The sequence below is a fragment of the Pyrenophora tritici-repentis genome, chromosome 6 (assembly GCF_003171515.1).
Source record: "Pyrenophora tritici-repentis strain M4 chromosome 6, whole genome shotgun sequence".
NCBI lineage: Eukaryota > Fungi > Ascomycota > Dothideomycetes > Pleosporales > Pleosporaceae > Pyrenophora > Pyrenophora tritici-repentis.
In genome coordinates, this window is record NC_089395.1 from 2,518,644 (window position 1) to 2,538,008 (window position 19,365).

The 19,365-nt window shown below is 51.6% G+C and overlaps 8 protein-coding genes across 8 annotated transcripts; 4 read left to right on the forward strand and 4 right to left on the reverse strand.

Annotated features, from left to right (window-relative positions):
* Positions 1-150: 150 nt before the first annotated feature.
* PtrM4_121830 (uncharacterized protein) lies at positions 151-543 on the forward strand (the record flags this gene model as incomplete). Its single annotated transcript, XM_066108490.1, has 2 exons — positions 151-436; positions 518-543. The coding sequence occupies 2 exons, from the start codon at positions 151-153 to the stop codon at positions 541-543; spliced, it is 312 nt and encodes a 103-aa protein (XP_065961675.1).
* Positions 544-901: 358 nt separating this feature from the next.
* PtrM4_121840 (zf-C4H2 domain containing protein) lies at positions 902-2,239 on the reverse strand (the record flags this gene model as incomplete). Its single annotated transcript, XM_001935440.1, has 3 exons — positions 902-1,475; positions 1,538-2,086; positions 2,151-2,239. 3 exons carry the CDS (start codon positions 2,237-2,239, stop codon positions 902-904), a joined length of 1,212 nt encoding a protein of 403 aa, XP_001935475.1.
* A 3,532-nt stretch (positions 2,240-5,771) lies between these two features.
* PtrM4_121850 (uncharacterized protein) lies at positions 5,772-6,641 on the forward strand (the record flags this gene model as incomplete). Its single annotated transcript, XM_001935441.2, has 1 exon — positions 5,772-6,641. The coding sequence occupies one exon, from the start codon at positions 5,772-5,774 to the stop codon at positions 6,639-6,641; it is 870 nt and encodes a 289-aa protein (XP_001935476.2).
* A 46-nt stretch (positions 6,642-6,687) lies between these two features.
* On the forward strand, positions 6,688-7,302 carry PtrM4_121860 (uncharacterized protein; the record flags this gene model as incomplete). Its single annotated transcript, XM_066108491.1, has 1 exon — positions 6,688-7,302. The coding sequence occupies one exon, from the start codon at positions 6,688-6,690 to the stop codon at positions 7,300-7,302; it is 615 nt and encodes a 204-aa protein (XP_065961676.1).
* A 1,763-nt stretch (positions 7,303-9,065) lies between these two features.
* PtrM4_121870 (uncharacterized protein) lies at positions 9,066-9,359 on the reverse strand (the record flags this gene model as incomplete). The annotated part of the gene is made up of 1 exon (XM_066108492.1): positions 9,066-9,359. The coding sequence occupies one exon, from the start codon at positions 9,357-9,359 to the stop codon at positions 9,066-9,068; it is 294 nt and encodes a 97-aa protein (XP_065961677.1).
* A 1,159-nt stretch (positions 9,360-10,518) lies between these two features.
* Positions 10,519-13,861, forward strand: PtrM4_121880 (HolB, ATPase involved in DNA replication; the record flags this gene model as incomplete). The annotated part of the gene is made up of 3 exons (XM_001935442.2): positions 10,519-10,747; positions 10,795-12,777; positions 12,834-13,861. 3 exons carry the CDS (start codon positions 10,519-10,521, stop codon positions 13,859-13,861), a joined length of 3,240 nt encoding a protein of 1,079 aa, XP_001935477.2.
* A 130-nt stretch (positions 13,862-13,991) lies between these two features.
* PtrM4_121890 (AraJ, Arabinose efflux permease) lies at positions 13,992-15,726 on the reverse strand (the record flags this gene model as incomplete). Its single annotated transcript, XM_001935443.1, has 5 exons — positions 13,992-14,156; positions 14,216-14,747; positions 14,807-15,221; positions 15,271-15,476; positions 15,530-15,726. The coding sequence occupies 5 exons, from the start codon at positions 15,724-15,726 to the stop codon at positions 13,992-13,994; spliced, it is 1,515 nt and encodes a 504-aa protein (XP_001935478.1).
* Positions 15,727-16,209: 483 nt separating this feature from the next.
* Positions 16,210-18,609, reverse strand: PtrM4_121900 (Alpha-glucosidase, family 31 glycosyl hydrolase; the record flags this gene model as incomplete). Its single annotated transcript, XM_001935444.1, has 3 exons — positions 16,210-17,746; positions 17,793-18,546; positions 18,594-18,609. 3 exons carry the CDS (start codon positions 18,607-18,609, stop codon positions 16,210-16,212), a joined length of 2,307 nt encoding a protein of 768 aa, XP_001935479.1.
* Between the last annotated feature and the right edge of the window lie 756 nt (positions 18,610-19,365).

Consider the following 19,365-nt stretch of genomic DNA (forward strand, 5'->3'; position numbering starts at 1 on the left):
CGTTTGCTGCCTGCCCCAACCCCAGTCCTACAAAGTACATAACCCACCCCCACTTCATCTCCTCACACGTACCTGCCCACACATCTCCAACCAGCAACATCTACTCACCGAATGACTACAAAATCCATATCTACATCCGCACCCGCAGCCATGAGCAACTTCACAACCTACCTCCTCACACTGCCTTCCCACAAGCGCCCGCGCACCGCGCTCCAATCTGGCGCAACACTGCTAACCGGCGAAGTCAGCCCCCAAGTCGACGTCATCCAGCGCCTCTACACCGAGTTGAACAAAGCAGCCGATTCGCTCGATAAGGCGGCCCCAAAGAAGAACGAGGTACACGATCTGATTCAAGTGGCTTTGGCACTCATGCAGGCTGCGAATCAGCTGACGGCTCGCGTGAATGCGTATGCTGAGCGCATGGAGGAGTTGGAGGGTGTGTTGGGTGAAGGGGATGCAAAGGCGGGAGAGGAGGGTGATAAGGTGGGAGAAGAAGAGGTTGAAGAAGAAGATGGAGGGGAGAGCGAGGACGCGGCGGTTTAGTGGGAGTTGAATGGACTTCACGCAGGTCATTTACGGATGACATGACGGCAGAATGGCTAGTTTGAGGACAAAAAAGGACAAGGCAGGTCGATCGAGGTCAGAGAAGCATGAACTAGTGTAGTGTAAGTTGTGGAAATTGTGGAAACGAACGACAAGTGCATATACGGATGTCGGCGTGGTTAGTTTGAGGACGAAAGAGGACAAGGCAGGACGATCCATACCAGAGAAATAGGAAAGAAAGTTGTGGGGAGTGAGGCTTGCGCTAATGTCGGCACACGTTAATGGACTAGCTACATTCGAGCCTTTTGCATTAAGAATAAATAAATAATACGAGCTACACGAAGATCCGGCCTCGTAATCAGAACCGTCCATGGACATAAGCTCTGGGTATATTCGCCGATTCCTTGCTGTCGATTGTTGACGAGCTGGCGCCACTGGGACTTCCTTTACGCTCCACGTTGGGCCTGTGCGGGTGGCCTTTTTGTGATTGCGAGCGGGCGACGCGGTTGTCGTCGACGGTGGTTGTTGTTATGTAAGTGGGCAGTTTCTGCTGGTGCTGCCATGACTCGGATGGCATGCTTGAGCCTAGGAAAATTTCCTCGTCTGATCCCGCGCTTTCTCTTCGCGCCCGCGATGTTGTGATGGTGGTTGATTTCTGAATTGAGTGCTTGAGGTTGCTGAGCTCTTTTCCGGATTCCATGTGGCCGGAGGAGAGGGAGGGTTTGCTCCAGGGCATGGCGGAAGCCGAACGTGTGATTTCGAAAGCTTGTTTCAGGAGTGGTCGTAGGGTTGCGATGGAGCCGGCTGTTATTCCTAGTCCTACTTCTACTGTGCTCCAGATGGCGAAGTCTGTGGTTCGGTAGAGGAAGTCTCCTTTGTAACCCTTGAGGGTTCTTGTGTAGGGAAGGCGAGCGATGGTAGCTGTACAGCCACTGTTGAAAAGGTTAGCGACACTGCTACGAAGAGGAATGTGTAAAAGGGCACTGTTACTTACATTGCTGCGAGAGCAATTACGCCTGCCACAACGAACTTCATGCGCTTCTTCATTTGAAGATCCTTGACAATGAGAACAGGGAGCACTGCAAACACCCAGTCGGCAAACGAGTTCAGCCCTGATACTACAAAGGTAAAGTTCATTACCAGTGTTGACGAAAGACAGGTGCCGGTGTGGTTCGTGTCGAGATCCCACCAATATGAGATGGGTTTGCACTGGAAGATGACGACTGAAGTGTACGCGACTCCGACGATTGCTGAGACGACCATGATAAAGCGGATGATCCAGAGGTGTAACCGGACAATGGTAATGCGCAGCAAGAAGAAGCCGACGGAAATCTTGAGCATACACGTCGATAGTGTGTAGAAGATCTCACAGAAGAACCAGAAGTGAAGTGCTATTTGGGCGTTGGCATCCGTTAGTTTCTCACGGCGTATACCGGTCCCATGTAGGGCACCGCCGATTTGGCAGACGAGATATGATGTGAAGAAACATAACGTCAGGAGCATTGTGTAGTCATCGATGCCGAAACCCTTCACCATGAAGGTTCTAAGGGTCAAGTTAGTACGACGGCCTCTACGGTACAGTGGACGTTGGAGCGGGCAGGCCTTACCGCACATAGCAGCGGAGTCCAACAGTGACCCATGCTAGGACTAAGAAAGTGAGAGCTATGCCTAGGACTTGGCCACTTCGGTCCTCCATGTTGAACATCGGCGTATAGGGAGTTTGGCCGAGGGAGGAAGATGAAGGTGATGTAAAAGAAACAGATCAAGTGGGAAGGACGATGAATCAAGAAAAATTTAGCGGCATGTTGTACATGTCTACGATTTCATCATGCCGTCTGGGGCGATCTTGCCCAGGTGGTGCCTCACAAACGTCTCAACACTTTCTCCGAGCCGTGTGGATGTTGCTAGCATGAATTGAACGCTAGAATATTGTGAGCAGGAAAACCGATGTGCAATTGCTCTGGGTATCCTTGCGACGGTAGTCGAGACAGTCAGCTGTTCGGGCTAGGGTGGTCGTGGGGCAAGTGAGGGCCAGGCTTCTGGTGGAAGATCGGCAACTTGCCTTGGGCCTGTCCGTGCCACATTGCGTGTGGATTCGCACAGCCATTGCCTCCTCTTCAGTGGTTGCAAATTGTGGACAAAGGAATCCGAGTCGTAAGCAGTGGGCAGCTAGGACCTGGGCTAGACAAGCGTTGTGGTGTTTTTGTGTCGGCCGTGGTCCCGAAGATGAGGGGCACAGCGGGCGCTTGACCCGTATGCGGCTAGTGCAGCCAATTAGGTTCGGGATTATGCAAGCGGCTCGAGCATGGCGCATCCTTCTTACTCGGCTGGGCGAAAGGGGGACAAGGCGACAAAGACTAGTTGTAAAATCTCCTGTCCCGCCCTGAATGCTGAACCTTTTTCTGACATATACACGTGCTCCAAGTGCCGTGTCTTGCGCGGCTCATTTCCCGAACTGCTCGTTTCATCCCCGTGCCCTGGCCTGACAGCTCACGGCACAAACTAGACTGCCTGGTTTTCGTCACCGGCCCGGACACTTGCAAGAGAACTAGCGGCTATATGCCCTGCGGCTCGACGACCTGTATCCCGTCCAAGGTCTCCATGCCCTGTGTATCCTCCGCAGCAGCAAAACAAACTTCAGGAGAACAAACTCTATCCTACTGAACGCCCCCGTACCGTTCCGAGCGTCTCTATTCGCACCGTTTATCCACTTCCCCGGTAGTAGCCATCTATGATCTGCCCGGGGGTAAGAAATCCCATTCGCTGCAGGCTGATGGAGCCAGCTTCGACTCCTGCATAACACGCCCGCTCTTCGCCTGTCCGGTTGTGCCTGGGTTTGCGACAAAACCTCCAGCCGTGCATAGCTCAGGGACTAGTTTGCCAGTATGCCGGCGAGGGAACTCATCCGAGGTACCTAACATGACAGACAAAAACTTAGTACCTTGAAACCTCTCTGCTAATCAACAAACTTGCCGCTTGCCAGACGCCCGGCTTTCGTGCGATGCCGTCACGATAAGAACTCGTATCGTCTCCTTTGACAACCGTGACGCCATGGCTCGTATCCGGGTGGCGATCTAGTTCAGGTAATGCGGCACCGGTGACAGGGGCATGGCCAAGCATGCCCTGATCGGAATTACTCAAGCGGAGCTCGTCTCGACACCGTGACATCGATATTCGGCTCTACTACGGCGGAACAGTCCCTTGGGAGTTTCACCACACCTTGCCAGCCCCACATTCCAAATCTCTTGTGGCGGGGGATTGTCTAAAAGAAGCCACCGCTAGAAAAGATTTACGAAAGGACATGACCGCGCAGCTGCATGGGGATCATGTCGCCCTCTCAGATCGTGATCGTCCCCACTCTGCCTGTCCCTGAGTCCTTCTCCCTTGCGCATAGACTTGGCCTCTCTTGATAATTATTATCAAGACGGGTTACAATCAATCAAATAATCTTGCGTCATTTAAAAATGGTCGCCGTCCATGGAAGGGATTCCTGGCCGGATGGTGTCCACCATGTACTCCACCATGCCGCTACTGCAGTTACTTCTTTTTGGCTTGGAAGGCTTGTAAAAGAACGGTGGGTTCTCATAAATAGATATAACAAACAATGAACTTCTAGGAAGTCCCAGCTCTTACAACCCGACTACACATGCGAAAACAAAAAATAAGCCACAACCCAAGCCTGGGCTGTTCGACCTACGCAAATTACTGATATACTGTGGCTGGACTTCGAGCGGATGTACATATTGTACCACACGACCAACTTCGCGACATCTCATTCGTCTGGATGTATAAGCTAAAACATGCACTTTCAGCTCTGAGTCGTCTTTCTTCGAGGCGTACGTCGGAATAAGCATCCGAGACGCTGCAACCGGCATGGCGCTGCAGAAGCTGGAGTCATGTGTCCGCGGCCTTGATGAGGGCAAAGATGAGTCCTCACCGCGGAGTGTGTTTTGCGGGTTCAGGCACCCTCCCATACGACTCGTGAGGCGAAAACATGCCCACCTTCGACTCAGTTACGGCGACCCCGGATTCGCGCAATTGCTTTATCCTGACAGGAGATCAATTCTGGTTACCTAAATCTGAGGTCAGAATAGGAAGATCCAGATGCTTGACAAGCGAGGCTCCATGCCTCGTGGATCAGCCGCCGCTGGCCATAGCAATAGAGTTGGCGAAGACTGTCGACAGATATGCGTGTCATGCCGTTGTGTCGGCACGCCACGCCGGATGGTCTCGAATACGTTTTCACGCGAGACCCTGAAGTTTGACTTAGCGCTCCCCAACAACTCGGAATAAGATTTTCGTATGACGGCAGTGAATTTCTGAGGCAGTTTGGACTTTTGCACAGCGTTTCAAAACATACGAGCTTTGCACATAAGAGGATACGGATTGCTCGTGGTGATGCCAGCGCCGTCTTGGAAGCGCAGATCAGCGGTGAAGCGTTATTTGGCAGGCGGGGCAATTATGGACTGACTCATTCGGTATACCACTCACACAATCAACAACGTGCCTGAAATTTTCTAAAGCACTGAGTATGAAGTAGTCCTTCGGAAAGGACAACCAGCCACCCGGGCGACAACGACTTGTGCGACCAATCACGACGTCCTCATGTGAACTCATGATCAAAATACGGACGCGCTGTAGATCGTGTCTAGGTGGGCATAGAATCTGTCCTCAAATTTGGTGACAGGTCCAGGTGTAAGTCTTATCGCCTTCCTAAACGCCTCCAAACGCGTGGACTCCAAGGTTGAGAAATGCCGGACAGTGTTGGCGCATGCGCTTGATGTTCTGCCGGTGCCTGAAGATAATCTACTCTTAAATTCTCTCGTACACATCGCAAAATCTCATATACCTCAATTCTACATTATTCAATATTTTTCTTGGATATCAAAAGCATGGTGTAAGCTTGTTACAGCCGAGTAGTGATTGGCATGTTCCCGGACCTTACTTTAACATTCCTTACCGAAATCTTGCACATTGATTGGGGCAATGATTCCGGATAAACGTTGCGGGGCCCCGCAATCAAACCGCAATCTAATCCGTCGAATGGCAATGCACAATGTCATATTGAAGAATGTTCCATACGTTCTTCTCCCGGGCCGAGATGCGCTGTAAGAGATGGTAAGGCGAGTGCTCGAAACAACGGGCGCCTTAAAACCACCTAGTAATGCCGAAGTTCTTCCCATAGCCAATCACATCTATCCTACAGCCCCATAGAGATCCACTGAACGATGTTTCCCAAACTACTTGCGGCTCTCGAATCTGGTGGCTCAAAGGTTATCGCCGCGGTTATATTGGGGTGGGCACGAGGCTACTGCAACCGGAGATGGGACAGCCCGAAAAGTACCTCAGAGAAGAAGTACTTTGGTATAAATACCGTCGCAATCTACAACATTGAGAGTGCAGTGCAACGACTTCCATCTCGTCCAAGACTACACTTCTTCAAAGTATTCTCTATGCCTCGGTACACTTTCCTCACGGCAGCCCTTGTGGGTCTCGCCAGCGCCCAATCCCTTCTAGGAACCACACCAGAGGTTCACCCCAAGCTCAAGACGTGGAAGTGCACCAAAGCTGGAGGCTGCAAAGCCGTCAACTCTGCCATCGTTATCGATGCTGGGTCACACGGTATCCGCCAGAAGAACAACCCGAGTCTTGGGTGTGGAGATTTCGGCTCCACGCCTCCAAAATCAGTATGCCCCGACAAGGAGACATGTGCTAAGAACTGCGTCATGGATGGAATATCCGACTACAGTGCCCTGGGTGTCACCACCCAGGGAAGCAGCCTCCGCCTAGACATGCTCAACTCCAAAGGTAACGAGGCTTCCCCTAGGGTATACCTCCTGGCCGAGGATGAGAAGAACTACGAGATGCTGAAGTTGACTGGCAACGAATTCACTTTCGATGTCGACACGTCAAAGCTCCCATGCGGTATGAACGGTGCCTTGTACCTCAGCGAGATGGCGGCAAATGGTGGACGGTCGAAGCTCAATCCAGGAGGTGCCACCTACGGCACCGGTTACTGTGATGCTCAGTGCTTCGTCACCCCCTGGATCAACGGTGAAGTACGGTTACGCTCGATGACAATTTCGAACTTCGGCTAACCATATGCAGGGAAACGTCAAGGGCCAAGGTGTCTGCTGTAACGAGATGGACATCTGGGAGGCCAACAAGGCTGCTACCCAAATCGCACCCCACACATGCAGCAAGAACAGCATTTTCGGCTGCACAGGCGACGAGTGCGGCGCCTCCGGCCTCTGTGACAAGAACGGATGCGGAGACAACCCATACAACCAGCGCAAGTCCCCAGACTACTATGGCCCTAGCAAGAAGGTCGACACCACGAAGCCTTTCACCGTCGTTACCCAGTTCCCGGCCAAGAATGGTGTTCTCCAGGCTATTGTCCGCAAATACGTCCAAAACGGCAAGGTCATCGAGAATGCTATGATGAACCTCACCATGGACCAGGCCTTCTGCACCGCTCAAGGCGCAACCATGTACAACAAGCTCGGCGGCCACAAGGGTATGGGTGATGCTTTGTCTCGTGGTATGGTTCTTGCTTTGAGCATCTGGTGGGACAAGACCGGTGGAATGAACTGGCTCGACAGCGGAGCGGCTGGTCCTTGCAGTGCGACTGAAGGCTTCCCTGCTGAGATTATCAAGGTTGAGCCGAGGCCTACCGTTACTTTCAGCTCCATCAAGTGGGGTGAGATTGGCTCGACTTTCAAGGAGCAAGGCTCTACCAAGGTTCCTTTCACCGCATAGAGAACAGAGTGTCATTGGTGATAAGTACATAGGCCAGATAATCAAACCATGACTACCTGTATTGGATCTGCGAGGATGACTCTTCATTGTGGCTGTGAAGCGATATGTTTGTTGTCGAGAAAGGTAACGCGGCTATCATCAGCCGTGGGCATCTAGCATAGCCCATCTAATACGAGCTCAACACCATCTGTGCGCAGCGATATGATGACTCCAAAGTAAAAGCAGATGGAGAAATGTCAGGAAGTCGATGCTTTACAAAGCACCTAGCTTCGGCTAAATTCCCGGTTTGTTAGTCGCTATACTCTTTCCGTCCTAGTGGGGAATTGATGTTAGTCATTCACCAATGGACCCGCGTGCAACTCAGCCCTTTTCTATACCTCCCCACTACCCCGGCTCGTCTTTTAGGCAAGAACAACTGCTACGCCCTTTCGATATGCATGTGTATATCCGCCACTTGCGTTGGTTGTGACTCAAAGTTGTCGGCATTACTGCCTCAGCAAGTTGACGAGGCTGTTCGTGCAATCAAACACCGAGAACATGTTTGTGGCGCAAGCGATTGCATATGCGCTGTCGCTATGATGACTCTACGGGGGGACTCATGATTGCTTTGGCTGTGTCTCGTATGTGAGTATAAGAACGCGCGCGTGCCTGACCATAGCTCCGATCATCCCCAAGCCAATAAAGTAAACCATACACATTATCCTCAACAAAAGTCGTCCCAACCTCCTGCGTTGATACATAACGCATCTCAATCCATCGGAATCCTTCCTCAGAATCTTCTCGTTACTATACGACAGGTCCGCTCCTGTTATCACACAATATCCACCATGCCGTCATCAAATCAACCGTCAACGAGCACCATATCCGATAAAGACGCAATGTCAATGAGGTCAACATCAACAATAGCTTCCACAAAAGCGCTCCTCAAATCGTTACTTCCTTCTAGGAAGTCAAAGGCAGCCGTCGAAGACCGGACGGTAGCAACACCGGCACAACAGGCGCAGCAGAAAGCAACAAAGGCCGAGGCACTGCATGCTTGGGCGCTGCATCGATAGGAGGAGATGAATGAGGGGAGGGGAGTTTCGGAAACGCAAGGTTAATCACAGTGACGCAGTTGGTGGTTTTGGTTATGCATTGCGACGGTGGGCCTTGCACGCATGTTCTACGAGCGCGCTTTTACAACCGATGAGTGGGATGAATGGTATTAATAGTAATAGACTAATTTTCCCTCTACGAGCAAATGGTTAGTATAGGGAAGCTTAGGAGGTCTACCGTTCTTCCAGTGTTTATTAAAAAGTCTGTCGAAATTTGGTTGTTGTAACCCTTTGGTATAGATTTCAATGTTTTTGGCAATTGAATAGCGTTTGACCCAACACGGATATACTTGTTTCCCTGATTAGTGTGTGGTACCGGTCGATAAGATGTTTATACTAGGGATAGCAAGGTATATGTTATTATATCTTTTATGCCAAAGTTCAGAAAGGGGGGCGATAGAAATGTTAGACGTGGTAAGGCGTATAGATAATTGTGTAAAGGGGGAAGGCGCGTGCAGTTGATGTCAGGCGAAGCCGATGGCGGGGATGGGGAGGTGTGGTGCAGAGTAGGGGGGGAAGGGAGTGGAGAAGAGGGTGGAAAACGTTCGCGGGATCTTGTGTTTTGACAGATCCAGGTGTATGATAGATGGAAAGGTGACATAGCTTAGTTGTTACAACCCTTCCATAGATCAGTATACCGACCATTATAATCATCTCGCACGTTCATCTTCAAGTGATATAGTCAATCCTGCTCTCTAAGTTCCTGCTATCGCCGACTTGAAGACAAACATCCCAGAAACCCGAAAAAAAGTATTCCATGCCCTTGAAAACACAATACCCAGGAAATGCTCCGACATCAACTACCATATCATACGTTAGCAACGGAAACAATGCTCCTAGCCTTGAACAGAAAGTCTTCGATGACCAGAATTTGAACCTATGCTGTCGTTCATCTTCGCATTTATCCAGCTCTCCGGAACTCACGGTTACCGTCGAACTATTACCAGAGGAACTTGCCAACATAACAAGTGAACTTTCCGACGGCGTCGCCGCACCGTAGTGGATCGGTGAAGCGTGTCGAAGTAAGGGGTTGCGCGGACGCTTTGGAATGTGGTATGATCTATGAGACGCCATATTATTCAGAGACAATGAGTCTGTTAAGTGAAGAGAAGAGATGGACGCTGCATATGGTTGTAGATTTTAAATCCAGTCAGTCAGTGTTTGCAAGTAGCAACTGCCACGCATGAACGATAGGTACATTTGGATTTTTGGCCAGCGCATCTGTACAACAGGGTGATAGCGGACTTGTACCAGATACCGACAGTTCAGTCAGGGGTCCGTCTATATGTGGGTACCCGTAGGTAGAACGAGGGGCAGTGTATAGAGGCAAAAAAGAAAGAAGGATGTAAAGATTTAAGTATGTAAACTGCATTCTCCATTCCAGGTAGCAAAAAGGGCAAAAAAGGAGTTATAGCTGAAGCACGTTTCGATCGTGCGTCCTCCGGGTTATGAGCCCGGCGCGCTTCCGCTGCGCCATTCAGCTTTGATACTCAGTAACTATATGGAATGTTAAACATTACAAACATTATGAGGTCAATGTCATGTATGCTTTCCCTATGTATGCCCTTGAAGAATTTGTATGGTTGAAAATGCGGTCCAGGGACAAAGAATGCGGGGACTGATTCGTATGGTAGCGGGGCCCCTTGACAGAATTTTACTCTTCGCTTCCGCGAAATGTACGACAGCAGTGGAGACTGTGCTGTACCGTACCAAAGAACCTGTCTCAATGTCAGGCCATTCGATGCCTGAGATGGATGGTTGGGGCGTGCGACAAAAGGGTGCTTCTGTTGGCGGGGGTTCCGTGAAGCGATTCGGCTCGTGAAGAAATTGGGCCGAGCCCCTCATGACGCGCTCTCCAGACATAGAGCTCGATACCAATAGACCAGAAAACAGAAAGATCTGATATCCATGATTAATTACGATGGAGCATGTTTGTGGTTGTACGGTAGTCGCTCCGTCATGTACAGAGTTGCTGGGATCAGGAGGATCTGATAGACATGGAACGATACCAAAAGCGGCTAGCAGCGAACGCGTTACAACGCGACGCGTCTGCGGTACTTTAGATCTCGACACACGCTCGATCGCCCACTTTCCCTTCCAATAATGATACCAACACGCATCCATGAGTAGTTATTCAGACATACCTACCTCGTTCGACCCTGCCCAATTTCTATCCGACTTCGATCTTCCCCACAACGACGCGCCCGCCTCGCAATCCCATTCCGACGAACTCGACGCATTACAGGAGTGCATTGCCGAAGACACGCAAAAGAAGAATAGTGCAGGCGTTGTTATCAAATACCGTGCTTGGAACGTAGCCGATATATTCCGGAGTGAAGAAGTGGTTATTGGTACTGCTGGCGTACACACGCTCTGCGACCAGTACTAATACCGGCAGAAACGCCTGCAAAGCGCCGGAAGCATTCACCAGTCAAGCGCATTCCTACCGAGTCGTCAACAGAAGGGCGATACTTTCCTTCCTCGCCTCCAGTTTACAACATGCCTTTAATCTCTTCGCCCATCGCATACCCGCCGAGCTCGTCGATGCTACAACCCCCGTCGCCAAAGAAGAGGACTCGCACTGAAGATGCGCGGGAGCCGTTGAAGGATGTGGCAAACAACAATGCGAAGCGCAAGATTGGAGGATTCTTGGACGACTCAGATGACGAGGATGACATTGAAGCGCTCAAGGAACACACCCTCAAGAGGCGGGCGGTCAGCAGCATCAGAGACCTACCAGCTGTTCCAGAGGTCCTAGCAGACTATACACCACCTGCGAGCCAGGATGAATTTGCAGATCCAGAATCGATACCTGTAGACGAACTCGACAACTACAGTTTTAAATCACAATCACAATCGCCGGTCAAGCGACCCCAGACATCACACGAACCCACTTCAGCACAACCTATGCGCGGTGTTCTGGCCCGTAACGCAGCAGGAAAGGCAATCTACATACCAAAGAAGGCGAAGCAGGAAACTCAGTCCTACGAAGAGATAATAGCGAGCCGCTCCGTAGCAGTAGAAGGAAAGGCACGGACCAGCTACTACGGACTCAATATCCACCAGCTCATGGACGAAGCGAAAGCGGCCGATCAAGAAAAGGCCCTTAAATCACTTTCCGTCAATGACCTACCGCAAAAGTCCGTCGAGCAGCCAGTCTGCAAAAACGGAAAGAGCAATCGCACACTCATGTGGACGGAGAAGTACCGAGCGAAGAAGTTCACAGATTTGGTTGGAGACGAACGAACACATCGATCAGTATTGCGCTGGCTTAAAGCATGGGACCCAATTGTTTTCCCCGGTGCTAGCAAAGCCAAAGTGAAGAAGGCACCCAAGGGTTTTGAGGAAGATGAGCAGAGACATCGCAAGATTTTGCTCTTGACGGGTCCACCTGGACTGGGAAAGACTACCCTTGCCCATGTTTGTGCGCGACAAGCAGGCTACGAAGTTCAAGAAATCAATGCGTCCGATGAACGTAGTGGGAACGTTGTAAAAGGCCGCATCCGGGACATGGTTGGCACTGAAAATGTACGTGGTGTCAACACGAGCACCATCAATGGCAAGATACGAAAAGCGGGCAAGCCAGTCTGCGTCATCGTTGATGAGGTAGACGGTGTAGTGGGTGGCAGTGGTGGCTCAGGCGAAGGTGGTTTCGTCAAGGCCCTGATCGACTTGGTGAACTTGGATGAGAAGAACTCGAAAACACTGGGGCAGCAACAATCTACGACCAGCTCAAAGAAGAAGAAGGGCGACAGGTTCCGACTACTACGCCCGCTTATCCTCATTTGCAACGACGTATACCATCCATCGTTACGGCCTTTGCGACAATCTTCAATGGCTGAGATCGTTCACATTCGTAAACCTGCGCTCAGCATGGTCGTCTCGCGCATGCAGGATATCTTCACAAAGGAAGGAATTCAATGTGATTCTGACGGAGTACGACGTCTATGCGAAGCCACTTGGGGCGTGAGCACGAAGAAGGAAGGTGGCACCGGCAGTGGCACTGGAGAAGGAGACATCCGTGGCGTAATGGTCGTTGCCGAGTGGATAGCAGGACGGCTACGTTCTTCACACGACTCCAAGTCGGACGGCCGACCACATTTATCACGGAGATGGATAGAGGACAATCTCATCAACGATTTACAGCACGGTGGTGGAGCAGCCCGTAGTTTAGGGCGAGGAGGCGCAAAAGATGTCGTTGACCGTGTGTTCCGCGAGGGCGCCGGCTTCCCCAAGCAAGCCGAGACAATTGACGCCAGAACAGCTGCTGCGCGGGCAAAGAGCGGCGTCGTCGGGGTAGCAGAAGCAGGGAAGCGGCGTGCTATGGACCGTCTTAGGGAAATGGTCGACACGAGCGGTGACTGCGACCGTATCATCACAGGTAAAACTTCCTAGCCCCTTATCTCACCTCCCACAAATCCACTAACACCCCCTCAGACTGCTTCACCGCCTACCCCGAGAAGCCCTTCCAAGACGACACGCTCCTCAGCAAGCCCAGCGCAGCCTACGAATGGCTCCACTTCCACGACACGCTCAACGCCGCCGTCCACGGTTCCCAGGAATGGGAACTAGCCCCTTACCTTTCAAACTCAGTCCTCGCCTTCCACAACCTCTTCGCCTCGCCCATTCGCTCATCCTCAAACCCCGCTTCAGATCCAGATACCCAGCCCACGCCTTTCTCCGGCCCCGGCGCCAGTTTCGCAGCGTTTGAACAGTACAAAGCGAGTAGGAGCCAGCTCATGTCTCTGCAGACAAGTCTGACACTCCCGCTCACACGCATGTTCCGCAGCCCAGAGGAAATGGCGCTGGAACTTATACCGTACGTACTACGCATGCTCTCTCCAGATGTCAAACCCGTCCTCGTAAACACGGGTGCAACAGGTTCCAAGTCCTTCGCCACAGCCTCCGTGCGCAAAGCATCCGAAAAAGAGCTCGTGCGCAGAGCCGTCGACGCAATGGCCGCGACGGGTGTGCGCTTCGAGAAATCAAGAATAGAAACAGAGGACGTGGCGAATCGCAGTGCGGGCTTCGTGTGGCGTATGGAGCCTGCACTCGACGCGCTGGCGAGCTTCGAGACGCTGGGCGGTAAAAAGGACGATAAGGTTCGGTATGCGGTGCGTAGTGTGCTAGAGCAAGAATGGAGGAAGGAATCTGCGTTACGTGAACATGCGAATCGGAAGCGTAGGGGTGGCCAGGATGAATTCGACGACGAGGTTGATGCGGAGAAAAAGGAGAAGAAGACTACGGAGGAGAAAGTCGCAGAGGCGAATAAGAAGGCTGTGAAGCGCGACTTTTTCGGTCGTATCGTCCAAGAGACGGATGCGACGAGGAAGGAGGCGAAGCGGAAGTTGGATAGTGGAGAGATGGCGGGAAATGTGGGCAGGATTTGGGTGAGCTTTCATGAGGGGTACTCCAATGCGGTCAGGAAGCCGGTTACTATTGATGATATTATGCGGGGATTGTAGGTAGGGGTCATGTATGGAATTTGGGTGAGATGTGTATATATCATGTAAAGGGGTTCAGGGGTGGTGAATAGTATATCGCCATCTCATTATTACCAACTATCCATGCTTCATCTATCTCACATTCCCACTCCTAATGAACAGCCGTCACATTCGTCCCAGCAAGCTGTTTCTTCGCCGCACTGATCCTCTCCAACTCAATAACCTTCTGCTTGTCATCCAAATTATCCGGCAGTATACCCAACGCCCTCTCTCCAAACAGCAAATCAATCTCCTCAAGAGTAAGCTGTTTCGTTTCCTGCATCACATGTCAGTATTCTCCTTCCTCCATCCCCCCAAACCACGCATAAAACGTACCTTGAAGACGAAAAACACCGTCGGCAGCGTAACCAAGAGATTGAATGCCACAAAAATGAAGTAAAACTTGTACGTGATATTCCCCAACCCAATCGGTGACACTTGACTCCAAACTGTCCCCACGAGCCAATTCCCCACACCCGTTGCAAAGGCCGAGCCCCTCCCGCGTATACTCAGCGGCATAATCTCCGACGCGTAAACCCACGAGATGGGCCCAAATGACATGCTAAAGATGCACGACACCAAGAACAAGAAGAAGACACCAGCAGCTGACAGCGAATCACGCCGGGAGCCCGTGGCGTGCTCGACCTGCGAACCGATGATGGCTTCGCAGACGAGGGCGATGGAAATGCCGATTGTGCCGAAAAGAAGGGGTTTTCTACGGCCGACGCGGTCAAGGAGGAAGATGATGAAGAAGAGGTTGAAGACTGGGCCGACGATGTTGTAGATGCTTGTTACGAGGAGATTGCGGTCGCCGACTATGCCGAGGTTGTCGTAGAGGATTGTGGAGTAGTATCCTATAACGTTTATGCTTTGGGTTGTTAGTCTTTTTGCCATGTGATTTGGTGTATAGAAGTGATGCCAACGTACCCAGTCATTTGCGTAAACACCTGTGCTAATGTAGCATGCATCAGTCTTGTCCTATACACCGGCACGGTAAACATGATTCTCCATCCTGGGGCGGAAATCGCCTTCTCAGCGTCAATAGTTAGTCTGATTTCGTTGAACTCGGTTTGGATCCATTCTTCGTTGCTGCCGTCGTAGTGCAGTTTGCGGAGCACCTTGAGCGCGTCTTCCGCGCGATCGTTTTCCACGAGGTAGCGGGGAGATTCGGGGAAGAAGAGTATGCCGCAGATGATGATGAGGCAGGGGATACATTGGAAGGCGAGCGGGAAGCGCCAGGAGAAGGAAGAGGTGGCGGGTACTTTGGAGGACCCGTATCCGACCCAGGTTGAGATGATGAAGCCTACGCCGATCATTTGCTGGGTAATACCGGTTATGAGACCTGGGGTTGTTAGTGTTGCAGATACTGAACTAGGTCTGGGACTACGAACCGCGGATTTTTGGGTGAGCGCATTCTGTTTGGTAAACGGGTACTGACATGGATAAGATACCGACGGCCCAGCCAGCGAAGATGCGACCGACGAGTATCATGGCGAGATCTTGAGCAGCGCATTGAAGTATAGCGCCGATGAGGTTGATGATAGCACCGATCATGATGGTTTTCCTTCTACCAAGACTATCCATTGTGAAGCCACCCCTTCACACTCATTAGTGCTGCGGTATAACATGTTGGATTCAGGATATACGCACATCATCGAGCCAAAGAAGGCGCCTCCCGAGAATGTCGCATTGATTGCTCCTATAATCGGCGAAGTCTTGTCTGTGCGGAAGAATTCGAGAAAGTTGGGTGACTGGATGACAATTGTCATGACTCCCGAATCGTAGCCGAAGAGGAAGCTGCCCGTGCCCACGAAGATGGCAAGAGCAACGTTAAAGAAGAGACCCATCGTGGCTGCCTTCTGCAAGTCTACCAGCTCGACGAAGAAACAAGACACTGGGTTCTGTAAATGTCTGACAGTTCTGACAGGATGGTAGCTTAGGTATATATTTACCCGAGCCAGCCATGTCACTGTACCATCCACGCAACCCGATCATACTTCATCCTGTATATGATCCCACCAGCCTCGCCTAATACTTATTCACCCGGAAGCCCGTCCCTAGTTTCCACGGGACAACTTCAGACAAGCTTTCTCTCATGCTTGTTGGCTGAATGCCACTCGAAGATCATGCCTGAATGAATTCTGGGGGACAGGCGAAGGATGTTGGGGTACCATAGCGTGCGGGGCAAGGGTGTATGTTATATTTCCGCCAATGAATACCCTGTGCTGCTGGAGCTTGGCTTGCTCGCTTCGCACATGGAGCTGCTACTCTATAGGAGTGCAGCGCATCTGTTCAGGATGCGTGACCTCTCGAGTTCAAGAATTACCATTCTATGCCACCTCCGACACCTTCCAGTCTCCACTTAGAAACTCCATACCCTTGAGCTCTCCCGTGCCGTCCATCTCTAGTACACCCTTCTGAACGCCTTTGGTATCCACCAAGACTGCCTTGTCACCTTTCTTCACACCATATAGTCTGACCAACCCACCAGAAGCGAGCCAATCGTAGCCAAACCCGCCCTCGCCCTCTGTTCTCCCGAGCACCAACACAGTGCCTTCTCTCACAAACAACGGTAACTGGAGGAAGCCATACTTTTCCTTTATCCACCGGCCCCCTTGGACTTCTGTGCCATCCCAGAAGCTGAACCAACGACCAGGTGGCAGGTAGTACTCCACACTGCCATCTTCCTCAAAGACCGGTGATGCCAAGATCTGGCTGCCAACCATGAACTGGCGATCGAGATGCCAAGATGTTGGATCGTCAGGGAATTCCAGGGCAATTGCTCGCACGCTCGTGGGCCAGCCATTGGCAATGCTCTCCTCAGCCTGCGCAAAAAGGTATGGCATAAGGCTGCGCTTAAGCTGCACCCAGTATCGCAACACTTCGGTGCAGTTTTCAGGTTCCAGAGACGAATCATCGACTAGCCATGGTACACGGTACGAGCTTGAGCCATGCAGACGACTATGCGAGTTGAGCAGTCCGAATGCAACCCAGCGCTTGTAGATCCAAGGCGGCGGTTTGCCTTCGAAGCCACCAATGTCGCTTGTCCAGAACGAGAATGATGCGAGCCCTAGACTCAGACCACCTCGTATCGACTCTGAAAGTGCGGCGGGCGTAGACTCGCAGTCACCGCCCCAGTGGAGTGGGAATCGTTGTGATCCCGCACATGCAGTACGTGCAAATAATATCGCCTCGTGCTCTCCATATCGCTTCTGTACTGTTTCGTAGACCAGCTTGTTGTACATGAAAGCGTAGTAGTTGTGCATTCGGTTGGGATCCACGCTCTTATCGTGCCATTGGACGTTCTTCGTCGGTATACGCTCGCCGAAGTCTGTCTTGATGGAGTCCACGCCCGCATCGAATAGTCTCTCGAGCCAGTATTGGAACCACTCGCATGCTTCTGGATTTGTAAAGTCAACAATACCCATGCCAGTCTGCCAGAGGTCCCATTGCCATACATCTCCGTTTGTCTTCTTGAGTAGATAGCCTTTGTCGGCCGCATACTTGAATACTGGGCTTGCTTGGCCGATGTAAGGATTGGTCCAAACGCTGACCTTATTGATGAGGCCATCTTCTTTCATGCGCTTGATCTGGCCTGCAGGGTCCGAAAAAGACTCTGGATCCCAGACGAAATCGCACCAGTGAAAAGCGCGCAGCCAGAAGCAATCAAAATGGAAGACTTCGACGGGGATCTTGGAATCGGACATCTTCTCGACAAAGTGACGGACAGTTTTCTCATCGTAGGATGTAGTGAACGATGTGCTCAGCCAGAGGCCATATGACCATGCTGGGACACGATTCGATTTGCCCGTGAGAATGGAGTACTTGGTTAAAACTTCCTTGGGTGTCGGACCGTATATGAGGTACCTTGAGGAGTCAGTGAATGAACTCCCTTGATCACCAGAGTACTCACCACTTTAGGCGCTGCCCCTCAACCGTAGTCTGCAACCTCGAACATCGCTCACTTCCAATCTCCATGTCAATCTTATCGGGTGTATCAATAAAAACACCATAACCCCGTGAGCTCAGCCAGAAACTGATGTTTTTGTAGGCCTGCTCGCTTGATGTTCCGCCGTCCTCGTTCCAAACCTCAACATTCTGACCAATCTTGTTCCAGGCACCAAAACGCTCACCAAGTCCATGAATGGTTTCGCCGACGCTCAGTTCGGTTTGCGTAAAGACATAATGTTTATGAGCACTCAGGTCCTCGACAATCTTGGGCGTGCTCAAAGCTGGCGAGTATGCCAGCCCAACACTTCGGTTAAGCAGAGAAGTCAGCATTTTAGATCCATCTGTAGCGTGAAACTTGATGTCGAATGTATGCTCGTCTGAGCTGACAGTGGCGCTCAACCCTCCCGAGGTGACTGTGGTACCCTTCTCACTCTTCACTACCTGACCTTCTGAGGCAGGCTTGCCGTCTGGGAATACTTCAAAGTCGGGACCTAGGCGTCTTGCACCGGCGAAATGGGTTACTTCCAGTGATATAACGCCATCAAACTGCGCCTCAATCTCGACAGAGAGAGTGCTCAAATTGAGCGTGTCGCCCCGAGAAAGAATCTTTCTGGTTGGACACAGGAGCGTCACCGCTTTGTTGTCTTCTCGGGGTGTGACGGTGTATACCTCTTCCGCATGTTGGACTGTGAAGCGGTCATTGACCAACCACATGCCTGTTGGAGATCAGCTTCAGCCATGGTATCTCTATCCTAGCTCATACCATCGCGAAACTTCATGTTTGTGTAGGTACCCAGGCCCAGATGGTTGTGTGAACGATCTACGTAGCCAGGGCTGATGAAGGATCAGTTGAGATAAGACTGCCACCTTGGAGCCCAAATACTGCAAGACAGCCAGATACGCCATCATGGCCTTCGGCTTTGCGGACCGAGCCGTAGACGGTGGTGGTAACAGTGCTGTTGTGTGGACGGATTATTCGGGGAGATTTGCTCCGATGCCCCTCACCATGCGGGGTACAAGTCCTACCTCAACGATGCCCGTTAGTCTTATAATTGACAAGGGCACCCTTCCAGGTCGCTATCGTGTCGAGAAAATTCGAGAAAGTGGTGCGAGATGATGAGCCCAGCGTCCTAAGGAGTTTCCCGTTCCCCATTCGGCCCGGCGTTCTGAGCGACGAGCGGTTCCTGCACAGGCAGGTGCGTGCACGCATCCCCAACCTTCCAACCCGGCATGGCCCTTGCCTTTACGCTTAGTGGGGTATAGTTCACGACCTGTTGCGTCCCAAAAAGGCTCTGTCGCAATTCGCCTGAAGCCCCCGATTAAGGGGACTCCCAAGCATAGCGGTCTAAGGAGTGGTCATGAAGCCCCACATCAGCAGCCATCCACCAGTAAGCATCTCATTGCTTGGCCGCTGTACAATAGCGGCGCCTACCGACTTCACTTTTTTCTGGACCACGTGGCACGGGCGTAGGAGCCGCGACCCCAACGCATGAATATGGCCTGAGTATTAACAGCAAGGAGATCCAAAAGGAGAG